The following is a 13,636-nucleotide window of genomic DNA, read 5'->3' as shown; positions in this document are numbered from 1 at the left end:
TGTTCACTAGTTGCGGGCAAAAGGCGTGAGTCAGTTAGAAATAGAAATAAATAATACTAGCCTTGTATTAGACATATAATGATCCACTATTAGGCACGGAATCGTCTGTACTACTATTAGAGTTAAGGGTAAATAACACCCTTTGCTACGCACTTCACCTTTACTACGCAAGAAAAGAAATGCGTCGTAACTTAATTGGAGTCTTTGGTATATGATTCAAAAGTACGCTCTCGTGAATAATTTTTGTGTATTTACTGCATGTTGACATCTATTAAGTTATAACAAAATATTTAGTTACCGTGTGAAATTTAACAACAATTCCCATAATTTAATTATTCGGTGTTACAACCCTCGTCAAAAGTTCTTCATACAGAAATATAAAAAGTAAGTCTAGAGTACACACGAAATATCTTTTAATCTATAATTGTCTCAACTGTCTAGGGGTAATCGTCTCTCGTCAGTCGACATTCTATTGGACCCCATTTCACTTACCATCAGGTGCAGTGCACGTATAAAAAAAAATCTACAAATGAGCACTATCAAAGATTTGGTTACCCTCCAAAGCAGTTTTGTGGCAGTAATTCCTTTCTATTCTATAATGTTAACTATATTTGATATTATGGAGAGTAATGAGTTTACTTGAAGATTTAATGACCCGATTCATGTTTACATTCATTCATTTCTATGTCATGTTTATTTTCTCACCAATAGAATTGTTTTGGAGTATTTTTAAGCAGAAGCCAGTGTTCGAATAAACACACACACACACCATCACGCATTTATCCCTGAACGGGTATGCAGAGGCGCAACCAGGGCACCCACTTTTCACCAAGTGTTCTGCAATGTGATAGGGGGCGAGCCTATCGCCATATCGGACACAAATTCCTGACTCCGGGCTGATACTGAGCAGAAAATCTCACATATCACTTTGCCCGACCCGGGATTCGAACCCAGGACCTCAGAGCGCTGTCGTATTGCGCATGCAGTACAACTACGCCACCGAGGCAGTCTGAGTCCAAGGGTTCGAATAAAACTATATAAATTTTAGATGTAAGATATAAAGTTCGCTACAAAGACTAATACTAAAAATTCCTATCCCGCGTAACTGCGGCGACAGGTGTGTTGTAATGATGCTCGTCGTAAAGCTAAATATGTAAATCTCGCTCATTCGTATTGTCCTATTTCAGCACCGTAATAATGGCCGAAATTCATTGTACGAAATACCAAAAACCTTTGGATTTCTCGACCCTTAGGGCCTGTGCACAATGTTGAAGCAGTTAACGTATAACGCAATTAATGAATTATATGAAAGGTTGTTTATTTAATAAATAAGTTATAGATTTCGGTATTTTATTTAATACTAAATGCACTATTTTAATAATAAACTAGCGACCCGCCCCGGCTTCGCACGGGTGCAATGCTGACTATTTAGTGGATGTTATTATTATACATATAAATCTTCCTCTTGAATCACTCTATCTATTAAAAAAAACCGCATCAAAATCCGTTGCGTAGTTTTAAAGATTTAAGCACACATAGGGACAGAGAAAGCCACTTTGTTTTATAATATGTAGTGATAATGCACGTCCCTGGGACGGTATATAGTAGGCACAGGCCTTTTATACTACTGAGCAGTGGCGGAAGGCGAAATTTTTCCAAAAGGGAACCCGACTTTTTAATTCCGAGAAATAATAAAGCAGGACTTTTATCCTTCAAAAACTTAACACGCAGGCGGGGATGCGGGCAAAAGCTATGTGTATTAATAAAATGGTTTTTTAATCAAACGATATGTGCGATCTATGGTAATCACAACAGTCGTGGCCACATAAAGCAGGAACTGTCCGGGCCGGCTTAAAATTATAGCCAGTCGTGTTCTAACGGGTACTGCACATACGACGCCGGCCAAGTTGTAAGAGACAGCGGAGGCGGAATGGTAGAGCATTTCAGCGATTATTTACATTCTTGATCACCAACGTGTACCAAAAATAGACTTATTTTTGAATAATTTATTTTTAGGGTCTACAATTCTGTTTTTCGTATTACATCTGTATTGTAATATTGAGCTTACAGTTACGTAGTTACATTCGACACAAAAATTACAATAAATATTATAAATGAGTACATATTGGTTTAGCAATACAATGTCTTTATTCACAAAAAAATAGAGCAACATAAACTCTAGAACTGTTTTTGACTGAAACCGAAATTGAATTGCAGTGAGGCTTATCTTGTTCAATAATGGCTGTTTTCAAGCAATCTTCAATCTGAGCCCGAGAATAAAACAATATAAGTTATTTATAAGTATCAAAAAAACTTTGTTCTCCATATTGGCCATATTGGCAGATGATAGATCAAAACGATTAAGATCGAAAACTGTGCCAAATTATTTTCAACGCTAACTCTTCTACAATAAACCTCAATATGATGTGCACTTAGTTGCCGTATCGCGTCGTTCCTGACGTTTAGTTATAAACACTGCGTAATTCCATACGCAGACGCCATCTTTACCCCATACCTTCTATAAACATGAACTTGATTGTTTTTAATAATGTCCAATATACCATTTTTATACTAGGTGTTGCTTGGTTTCGTACAAGCCAAATTTTACTAGAAATAAAAGTCCCCCAGCTATATATTACGACAAACATCTCATAACCTTATAGGTATTTATTTCTAACAAACATTAAATATACAAAGATCCAAAAATTGCCTTTATTATAATAGTAAGACATATACTAAGAATAACATATTCAGCCAGTGAATTTATGACAAAGATAAATATGTAAGGAGACAATTCTGGATTTCTGAAGCTTTGTAGATACAGGATATGAGAGCAACAGTGCTGTCTAAACCTTCAATAACTGAAGGAAGCTTATTTATAAGGAACTTTTATTCTTAATGCTGGCAAGTTTTGATCTCGGAATGGATATTTGCGTGCGGAGATTCGAAGAACTAATCTTATATTCTATACATAGGTGTTGGGTTGTATTTACTATGTAACAGAGAATTTCTAGCACTATTTCTAATTATGGATACTGTATTCGACTTTGCGCGTTCTTTTATTGGAAAACTATTTTTGCGTAAATATATATTTTTATTGTTTGATGACACTAATAATTTTTAGAAAAATATACGCGCAGATCTATTACAAAAGTTACCATTAGCAAACAGCATATGTGTATTACTAGATTTTGCTGCCGGCTTTGCTCACGTGATACAGTTTTTTCCGTGATAAAAAGTAGCTTATGTCCTCTCTTATAGTTTAAGCTTACTCCGTACCAAATTTCATCAAAATCGATTCAGTGGTTTCCTCGAGGGAGAGTAACAGACAGACAGTTAAATTTACTTTCGCATTTATAATATTCGTATGTATAAGTATGGATGTCGGCTGTATTCTATTGAGTTTGGGTTTAAATTGCTAGGTTAGACTAAAGCTTATTTGCCAAAATTAGAATAAATTATACCTACGGGTATTGACGTCAGTCGACAATTGTAAAACAAGATGATCAAATTAGGCTACACAATTTGCGTCTAAGCCCTATTTATTTAAGGCTTATTTTTGTTATCAAATACGCGTCGCCACGAGTGAAGGCTTCTAGCAATAAAGGACCTAATTTGGTACATTTTTATATTTGCGAAATCGCTTACATTCGAGAGTAAGTTTTGTTTTTATCGCTTAAGTATTTTTAAGGTTTATTTCGTAACGTTTAAGGCTTAATTTAGAGCGAGGTCGGCAACCTCTCGCCGATATTTAGGTACTGGAAATTGCAAGATAAATTGCTTGCAAAGTGGATGGATTTATCACCGAAATACTGTATGCTGTCCCGTGGGATTTATTGGATATGTAATTTGTTACATGACAACGTTTATGTCGAGATAAGCTCGTCATTAGAATTAAGTAGAAAATTAACGGATTTGATCGGGAATTTTTGATATGATAATTTTCTCCCGACGTTTCGAAGACTTCAGCCTTCATTGTGACGGGTGGACTGAGGTGTTTGTTGTCCGAAAAGTCAAAGTTACAATATCCTACATTTTACAATTATATTTTTTTAAATTATAACAGACCTGATGAAATTAAAATAAGTAATAATCAGAATTCCATCGAGACTTTTAAATAGGTCTCATTCTCAGTGTAGTTTGCAATGTAGAGCAGGTTTTATCAATATTTATGTGCCAGCAGCCAATAAGCAATACAGGGCATGTAGAAAATACCGAGATTAGACGGAATACTTTGGGGCTTAAAAAATTGCCGTCTCGGTCCGTCCAGCCTTTGGTTCAATGAAGTCTGCAACATCGAGTTGCTTTTAGGATATTGGGTTGAAACGTAACCAAGATATTGATTACAGACCAAAAGATATTTTTTCTCAGACTGAATGGTACATAAACTTTATTTTATATGTATGTTATTTTTTCCAAGAAATATATAGAAATTGACCTCGATACAAGGCTAGTTTAGTGTGGGAATCATGGTAAAAAAATGTAATAAAATCGTTGAATATGTTTCAGTAATTAAAATTATAAGCTGAGTTAAGTGTTAAACTATGTAAACATTTTATCAATAAAACTTAGTATAATTATTATTAATCATTTTTTATTTCAAACAGTTAAAAGGATTTTAGGGTAAATAAATATATAGAGGTACTTTACTTAAGGTTTACTTTAGCTTTTTAGCTTACAAGCTACAGCCTAGCTTAGTGATACGTCCCAAATCCACGAATTTTAAAATACGAAGTACGGAAGAAATATGTTCGGAAAATAACTAGAATAATAACTTCCATCATGTCCACAAAAGCAATTTTCAATAAAGATATTTTACGAGATTGTAAGAAACACATTGACCCGTGTTTTGATGAAGGCGGACGGTTCAGGAAGATCATGGTTTATGATGATGTTTACGCGCTACTGGACTCTCTTAATATCGGTATTTTAGTACCTACCACCATAATAATAAACGTTATTGATATTTCATATATTAATACTATGTAGTAGGTCACTTGGAGCTTCATGAAGCATTATACTGAGATTATTTTGAATGTCTCAACTTAGAATCACAGTAGAAAGAGGCTTCAAAAATCAAAGCATAAAAATTGCTTTGTAGAAAAAATATATATTATGGCAATTTGAAATGTTAGATTCCCAAGCCGAGCTAATATAATAAGAATATTAAAAAAGCATACCGAAGTTGGTATTATATTGTAATATCTGGCAACTGGTTAATATTATAAGATTCGCATGATTTCTATGAACTAACTTTGGTGATAAATAGGTCAGTCTACTAAATATTTTCTTTTTTGTCTGCAGCCGAAGCGAGTCGGCTCTGAATAGCCCCACGGAGCCGGACGTGTCGCTGGCCGCATCACTCACTGATCCATTGGAGGCGCACACCTTGGAGGAGGCTAGGAGAACCATCAGGTAACAGCTGGTTCCTTGATTTACTTAAGTTTTTAACAACGATCCTCCGTCAATATATTTGGAAACAAAAAAATCGCACATCACATTAATTATTGCGTTCAGCAGTTTTTGTAAAATAATGAAATTAGTAAAAATCTTGCATTGTTAATATTAAATTTCTATTATCCCTTTAAATACTATTTTAGTTTTTCATTAGGTACTATGTTTGATTTCATGTTTCCAGAAATTACATTTACACCAGAAGGGTGGTATTAAAATTAAAACAGCTAACCTTTGAATTATGTTATAATATAACAACTACTGAATGAAGTAAGTTTAACTGATGGTAAATTCTCATCAGCCTACAACTGTCCGCTGCTGAACATAGGCCTCCCCTAAAGCGCGCTACGTTGATGGTAAATTATAATTTCAAAATTATTTTGGCGCCGACGATTTATAGAGGTTTGATAGAATCTGATTTTTAGCCTTGGCTGTATAAAATAAGTGAAAACGAAGGCAGGGAAATACTGACATTGTATAATTAACGCCATTGTATTATTGTCTATGGGTCATTATTCAAAGTTTTTTATGGGACAAAAAGTTTCCGAAGCCCTAAAGCGAAGACATATTTCTTCAAAGCGAATATTATGATTTCATACAAAATAAAATCTATTTAATTTCTCCTAAAACAAACAATATTTTGGGTTAAAAATACATTTCATGATTCACTATAAAAAAATAACAATAAATTGCAACGTAAGGTTAACTCGATTTCATAATATTGAATAACCTGTTGAATTCCCACGATGTTATCTCTAACCGGCATAGCAAAGAAATTGAACTTGAGAGAAATTAATCCAGTAACTCAATAACCGTAAATCAGAAGTTACGGTTCCATACAACTTCACAAAGGAAATTAACTTATAAATCTGAACGTGTTAAGACTGAAGACGGCGGTGTCGTATCTTCATTTATTTTAACTTAAAGCTTAAGTTCCTTAGTTTTGATATATTGAAGTTCAAAGAAGACCGTTTTTGAAAGTAGGATATTAAACCGTGATATACACTAATGACTTTGGTCTTTAATAATAGACCAAAAACAAGTTTCCACTTAAACATTTTACATTAAATCAAGATCTAAAAGTACTTGTATTATTTACAGGGATCTTCGTATGAAATATCGAGCCCAGGCGCATCAGCTGTTGACATGGCGGCGTGCGCATCGCACCCAGGAGGAGCTCGTCTCTCGCCTGCAGCGCGAGAAGGCAGAACAACTCAAGTCGCTCTCTAGCCAACTGCTACTCTTCGAGTCGCGGCTCGTCCGCAAGCAGAAAGAGATCACCACCATGCTCGCGCTTCGTGAGACAATCATCATCAAGCAGCAGAAAGTGATTGAAAGCCTCCAGGCGAAATTACTCGATAACGGTATAGAAACTTCCCAAAATATACCCGACTTCAGAGATATGCTGCAAGACACCCACATCACAGGTGACTTCGACTCCCTCAACGACTCAGATTCGGCTGTCATCATGGAGGATGCCGACTACGATAACACCGCACCTCACATACCGAGATTCAGGTCCACCAACCCCGATAGCGTCACCATAGTCAGGTCGATATCGGATGCCATCGATCCCAACCTCAAGTACAACGTCGTGCGACGCTCCAACGGCTTTCTCCGTAGGCCTGAGATCCTCGAAACAGTCTACAGCGTGGAGGAAGAGGTAGACGGCGACTCCACCAAAGGCCTCAGCGCTCAGAACAGCACAGAGAAAGAGATCAAGGAAGCCAATAAAACTGACGAGGAGAAGCGCACGAGTTTGCTCGCTCAGCGGAGGGATAACTTCCGAATGAGAAGCATGGTCCTCACCGCGGAGGTCAAGAGTATTGATAGCGAGAAGGACGTCAAACCTAAGAACGGTAAAGACGTGTGGTCCTACAGCTATGTGCCAAAAAGGATGATGCCCGCCAACGACTCGGACGAGGAGGTGACGTCGAACCCGGAGAGCGAGGACGACCCCGAGCCGAAGTCGACACACGTGGTGACTTACAACCGCGTCATGTCGAACCACAGGAACGTCACCAAGCCGAAGGATGTGAAATACAAGAGGATCAACAAAGCCAAGTCGAAGAGCCTCGAGGAGTTGCGGGGCAGGCTAAAGAACTGGGTAGAGAAGGGGAATAAGCTATCGAATATCCCCCTGGAGCATGCCCAGAGCTACGCATAAATTTCAAGTTCCTTTTTGTGTCGCGATAACTTCGCTTAAGACTATTCGTTGTGCATCTCGTAGTTACAAGTATTTAGCTCGAAGATATTTCGGGTTGTAAGTGCCAGCTTTACTTAACTGAGGCAGAACATTATTCTTGATATTGAACTATTGTAAATAGTCTCTTATACGTACTAATGTGCAACATAACTAGGATTAGATGTTGTAGTTTGTTTTTCACCGTTTTCTATTGAGTTTGAATTGTTTTGTTCTTTTGCAAATTATCATTTTCGGTGAATATTTTAATAATGAATGCTTTATTAGTAAAAAAAATACTTTTTTCTGCTTTAAAGAGTTGTTCTACAATAGAAAACTGTGAAAAAATAATAAAAACATTTTGCGCACGACTGATTTTGTGTATTTCGTTTTACGTGTTAAGCTTAATAAAAATTAATATATATGCAGAAAATATTAATGTTTGATCGGAATTGATATTCTGTGATGAGGTTTGAGTATTGGTTCCGTGGTCACTTAAAAAGAAAGTGCAGCTTTGTGTGAACAATCTACTTAGGGTTTGGAGTGAAGTGACAAAAACAGCAGACGAGAATGTTAAGTAATAAACAAAAAAAAGATCCACAGGGTCACGAAACAATAAATATCAATAGAGGAATATAAAATCTATCGGTTGTTTAACAATATAAACAGGTACAGGATTAAATAAAAAATACAATTTTAATTTAAAAATAATATGTTATTAAAGTCTTATTTATTACTTTTAATTGCAAAAATAAGGATTATTCTAAATTCCATGTTATTTCACTCTCAATTATTTTGATTAAAAAAAATAATTTGTGCGTAAACAATTTCATGGACAATACAGAATTTATATCGATGTAAATTTAACCTTATGCCAAACTACACAAGTTACAAACTCATGAATCTACATAAAATATTTTTCTATACCAAATGTATATTCAAATTCCTAGAATCACAGATATAATAGATATTTTCATAATAATCTTCAAAAACGCACCCTTAATGTAGGAACTGACGTGAGCTTTCTACTTTAGTACAAACGACATTACCAAATAGTTTTTAGATTGGAAATAATATTTTATTAATAGTATTACAAAACGCCCGGTAAATTTACGGAAACAGTATTTTGAAAATCGATGCCTATGTAACGCAGAATTCAAAGAACCCACTCAGATCCATCGCTGGTTCGATTTAAGGCCTATTCCACAAGTTTCAAGTCCTGCTCAAGAAGATAGTAGTCATTTTATAACCATTTATTTGGGAGCAGAGATGACTGTTTTTTGTATTTGGTCAACTTATACCTAGTCTTGCCATAAATATTGTAATAAAGAAAAAAGAAAATTGTTAACTGCAAATAACATTTATTACTTTTACAGTGTGTCAGTTTAATACATAAATATAAAACAATTAAAAATATAAAAAGCTTATTCGAAGTGGTCTCCATTGGCTGCAATACAGTCCTTTTAAACGATGAGGCCAGTTATCAATAGAAGCACGCACTCTTTCCATGGGAAAATTCTTCACTGCCAATCGTATAGATTGTTTTAGGGACTCCAAATTATCATGGCGTTTAGAGCAAGCTGTACTCTCTAAAACTGACCACAAATCATAATCCAGCGGATTAAGATCGGGACTAGACGACGGCCAGTCTTCAGCTCTGATGAAGTCCGAAACGTTCGATTCCAACCAAGACTGCGTGGACCGAGCTTTATGACCCGGCGCCGAGTCTTGCTGGAAGGACCATACTTGGTTATTGAACATGGTGATGTTAAGGGGCTTAACTACCTTCTCAAGAATGGTATCTTGATACACTTGTGCCGATGTTTTGATACCTTTTTCACAAAAATATGGCTCAGTCACTCCTTCATAGCTAACACCCCACCAAACCATCACTGAAGTCGGATAATGTCCACGTTGCACTCTGTCGACTAATTGGGAAGCTTCCTTAGAGCTTTGAGCATAAATACGGTCATTTTGTTTGTTAAAATGTTGCTCAATTGTAAAAATTTTCTCATCCGTAAACAAAATTTTTCTGTGACCTCCCTTTGCGTACCGCTTCAGTAGTTGTTTCGATTTTACCACCCTATTCTTCTTTAAATTATCAGTTAAGAAATGGCCAGTGCGTCTCTTATAGGCTGCAAGTCCTAAGTCATCTTTTAAAATACGCGACATGGTTCTAGGTGCTATCTTCATTTCCCGAGATAAAATCTTTTGCTTTCGGACAGGATTTCTTCGAATTCTTTCCCTTACTGCTTTGACCACCTTTTTCGTACGAACACTACGTGGACGGCCAGATCTTTTTCTGTCACAAACAGAGGAGGTCTCATTGTACCTATTAATAGCCCGGTACACAAACATTTTACTAATACCAAGTGTATGGAGAGTTTTAAAAATTGCATTTGGCTCCATACCTACTTTGTGTAATGCTATCACAGCGATTCGGTTCTCTTTATCACCCCACACCATTTTAATATCGCAAAATATTTTACAATGTATTGGCGCCAAAATGAGAAAACACAATGAACAATCGTATAAAAATGACAGATTCGAAATTCAAATGTAATATTTTTTTATAATTAAGTGTAACAGTATTTATGGCCAGACTAAGTATATTTGTGACGACAAGTATTTACTCAGAAGTTGTAAAACAATTCCTTAAGACATATTTTATAATGAAATACCGTTATCATGAGACAAACTTTTAATTTAAAAAAAAATGCTGCTCCGTTTGTCAATGGTTAGTATTTTATAAAAATGGCGTTTTGTAATAACTTAAAAATCAAACAAAAATATATGTGAAATTTTCATATCTTAGTCAAATTAGTAGATTATATCCCGTAGTGAAATATAGATTATTAATATTTTAATAGATAAATGTAAATCCTATATTTTTCTATATTTCGCTTGTCTGTCTGTCTGCAGTGGTTTGTCGCTTGCTCAATTTAGATATTAATAAAATCTCGGTGCCAATCGTTAAAATAATTTTTGTCCTAATAAATAGTTCGATGTGTATAAAGTATGCGGGCTGATCATTTTTGAACAGTAAAATAATTTAAATAAAAAGCAAAAATTCCTGCAAAGTATTTGTTCAGAACATATTCCAATTTTTTTTTCTAAACATATTATATTAAGTTTTTTTCACAATTGAATAAACAATTTATTTACTATTTTTTTGTGTATTTAACGAGTTTTGACTACAATATTTATTTCCAAAAGTAAATGGTAAAATATTTTTTTAGTAAAAATATTTGTATTACTCATTTGTTATACTTATTCTAAACGACTACCTTAGTATAAATACAATCATACCTCGTCAGTCGACACAACTATGCCGGCCTGTTGGAACCGAATATACACAGGCTGGTCCCGGAATGCGACACACTTCGTGGCAATTAATATATATCCTACTACCAGCAATAAGTTAAATTTATATTCAATTTTAAGAGATAAAACATCACACGATTCGATCACAATTTTATTTTGCTTTAATTATTTACTTTTCATAAAATCCTCACAGGAATTTGACTATCACTAATTCAACCCATATATTGTATTTAAATATAAAAATGATCAGCTTGTGAGATATAATTTATCATTCTCCAGTGTATATGGTACAATGGCTTCAATCCACTACCTGATGTTTTTGCGTTCTTAATAAATAGTCAAATAATATAATATTCCAGTTCAAAATATAAATAAATCAATGAGAACTGTTTTTTACTTACCTCGCAATCCACACGTATCCAGACGGCCTTTCAACATCATGATCATCATCATCAGCCGCACAATGTTCACTGCTGAACATGGGCCTCGCCCAAAGATTTCCAGATCGACCTATTGTAAGTGGCCCGCATCCAGCGATCTCCTGGGGCTTTTTATGAGGTCACCTGTCCACCTCCTGGTATGACTAGCGTACTAGAAATCAAACAAAGGTATAGGACTGCTTCTATGGCGTAGTTATATTGTGGTACCATGAGGCCCCTTGTTCGAATCGTGGGTCGAGTTGTGATATTGGGTTTTAAATGTTGACCCAAAATTTTTTACTGGGTCCGCTAAATGGTAAATGGCACAGCCCTAATATGACAGTATCTATAGGTGTGATAACACCTCTGCCTACTCTTGAAAGTGGTAAGTCGTGATGTTGTCTGTAAACAAAAGTATCTACATAATGTATAAAAAGTATTTTGATATCTTACAAGGGTCGGATTACTATGTATGTCTTTCTAAACGCCAACCGAATGCAATATAGGGCTGCCAATATAAATATCAAGTACCCACATAAATGGTGAAAAAAGGGTGCATTCAAAATTAACTGAATCAACCATCTAACTGGGGGATATCTTTAACTTGAAAATTGTAAACTGGCCTTAAATTAACTATAAAAAAGAAATATAAAACGATTGAACTCCTGAACATGTTAGATTCAATAAAACCTAAGATTTATATGTAAGTCGAGGTACGCGCTCTCAACCCGTTACATTGAAATTCTACACGTAACCCCTTAAAATGCGAACGAATAACATTTTATATTTCCCACAAAGTGGAAAATATTGTATGAACGAATTCAAATTTGTTCCTAATGTCCAGCAATAATACATTTACCCTGTGTTATATAAAAAACTAGGTATTGCCCGCGGTTCCGACCGTGTGCTAATTTTTTTCCGGGATAAATATTTTCCCCGGATAAAAAGCATAACACTTAGGAGTAATGAAGATTACTATTAGTTATATAATTTTCTAAATCAGTTGCGTAGTTGCAGAGATTAGACTCTACAAACAAAGTTACAAACTTTACCTCTTTATAATATTAGTATAGATTGGTAGAATACGGCGTGTATTTTGAGTAAAATTTCAATGTTAGGCAAGCTTTTTTATAAAAGAGCGATTCAAATAAGTAAACGAACATGATTCGTGAGTGAACCCTAGGCAATAACACCCACAATACATTAGACACGTGGATGTTATATCAACCCTTATAAACACTTGGGATATGAATACTTCTGGATTTCAACGATTTCTGTTTATCGACCCTCGTAAACTTAGATTTGTTAATGATTTCTTATGTTTACGCGAATGTTAGACATTGAAATAAAATTGTTTTTCGGATTTTAAGCAGTTTTTTGTATTATAATTTTTCCCGACATTTTGAAGAAGCCTGTTGGTCGACCGAAAGTCAAATTTACAGTATCTACTTACATTTTACAAATACATTTTTTTTTTAATTCAATTAGCTGTTGACGTTCCGATATACGCAGAATGAACTCACAGTTAGTTATGTCACAAACCAAAATATCATTCGTGTCAAAATTAATAAGCTTAAACATACAAATTTAGATGTACCACCAAAGTCAAAACTCTAAATTAACTCCAGCTGAGGGTCCTACATTTAGTCAAAGTTTTTACGTCATGTACTTTCCTACATAGACGTACTTTTCTTAACATCTTTTAGGAAACCATATATTTTTATTTAAACTACCGTATTTCGTAGCGCAAATATTTTCTTTAATCTACGTAATATCCGTTGTATAACGTCGCGACGGTGCATTTTTATCTAATCTTATTTCCCCTTTGAATCGGCACATTTGAATTAAACTTATTTAGATTTCCTCTCTTTTAGAATGTAGCACACACGCTCGTTCAGGGAAAGATTTATTAATGTCTCCTTCTGTGAATTTAAATGTATACTTATTTTCCGCATTTCAATTTACATTTTTCATAAATCTGGGCTTTGCATTTGCTTTGATAAATAATCTTTTTTACTTGTTTTTTGTAGTTGGAAGCCTTTTTCCTCACGCGAAAGAAAAGAAAATTTATGAACAAAAAATGCTGCATTCGTAATTTTTTTAAAAATAATTCTTGTTCATTTATAATCAATGTCCAATGATATAATTTCTTTGATAAGTTTTCTCGGTGTTGGCTTCCACTGGGCCCCAAATATCGCCCACTACATTTTTACATATGAATCGGCATTGACTATGCTGCCTCTGTTACTAACAACGC

General features: G+C 35.0%; 1 protein-coding gene across 1 annotated transcript in view; it reads left to right on the top strand.

Moving 5' to 3' along the window:
- LOC115443333 overlaps positions 1 to 8,436 on the top strand; it is a 29,904-nt gene extending 21,468 nt beyond the window's left edge. The window contains exons 2-3 of the mRNA XM_030168692.2: positions 5,305 to 5,415; positions 6,556 to 8,436. Coding sequence (XP_030024552.1) covers positions 5,305 to 5,415; positions 6,556 to 7,621 — 1,177 coding nt within the window. The 3' untranslated portion in view covers positions 7,622 to 8,436. The remainder of the gene's footprint in view (positions 1 to 5,304; positions 5,416 to 6,555) is intronic.
- Positions 8,437 to 13,636: the final 5,200 nt, after the last annotated feature.

The sequence above is a fragment of the Manduca sexta genome, chromosome 28, assembly GCF_014839805.1.
Source record: "Manduca sexta isolate Smith_Timp_Sample1 chromosome 28, JHU_Msex_v1.0, whole genome shotgun sequence".
Lineage (NCBI taxonomy): Eukaryota > Metazoa > Arthropoda > Insecta > Lepidoptera > Sphingidae > Manduca > Manduca sexta.
This window is presented reverse-complemented; position numbering and strand designations above follow the sequence as displayed.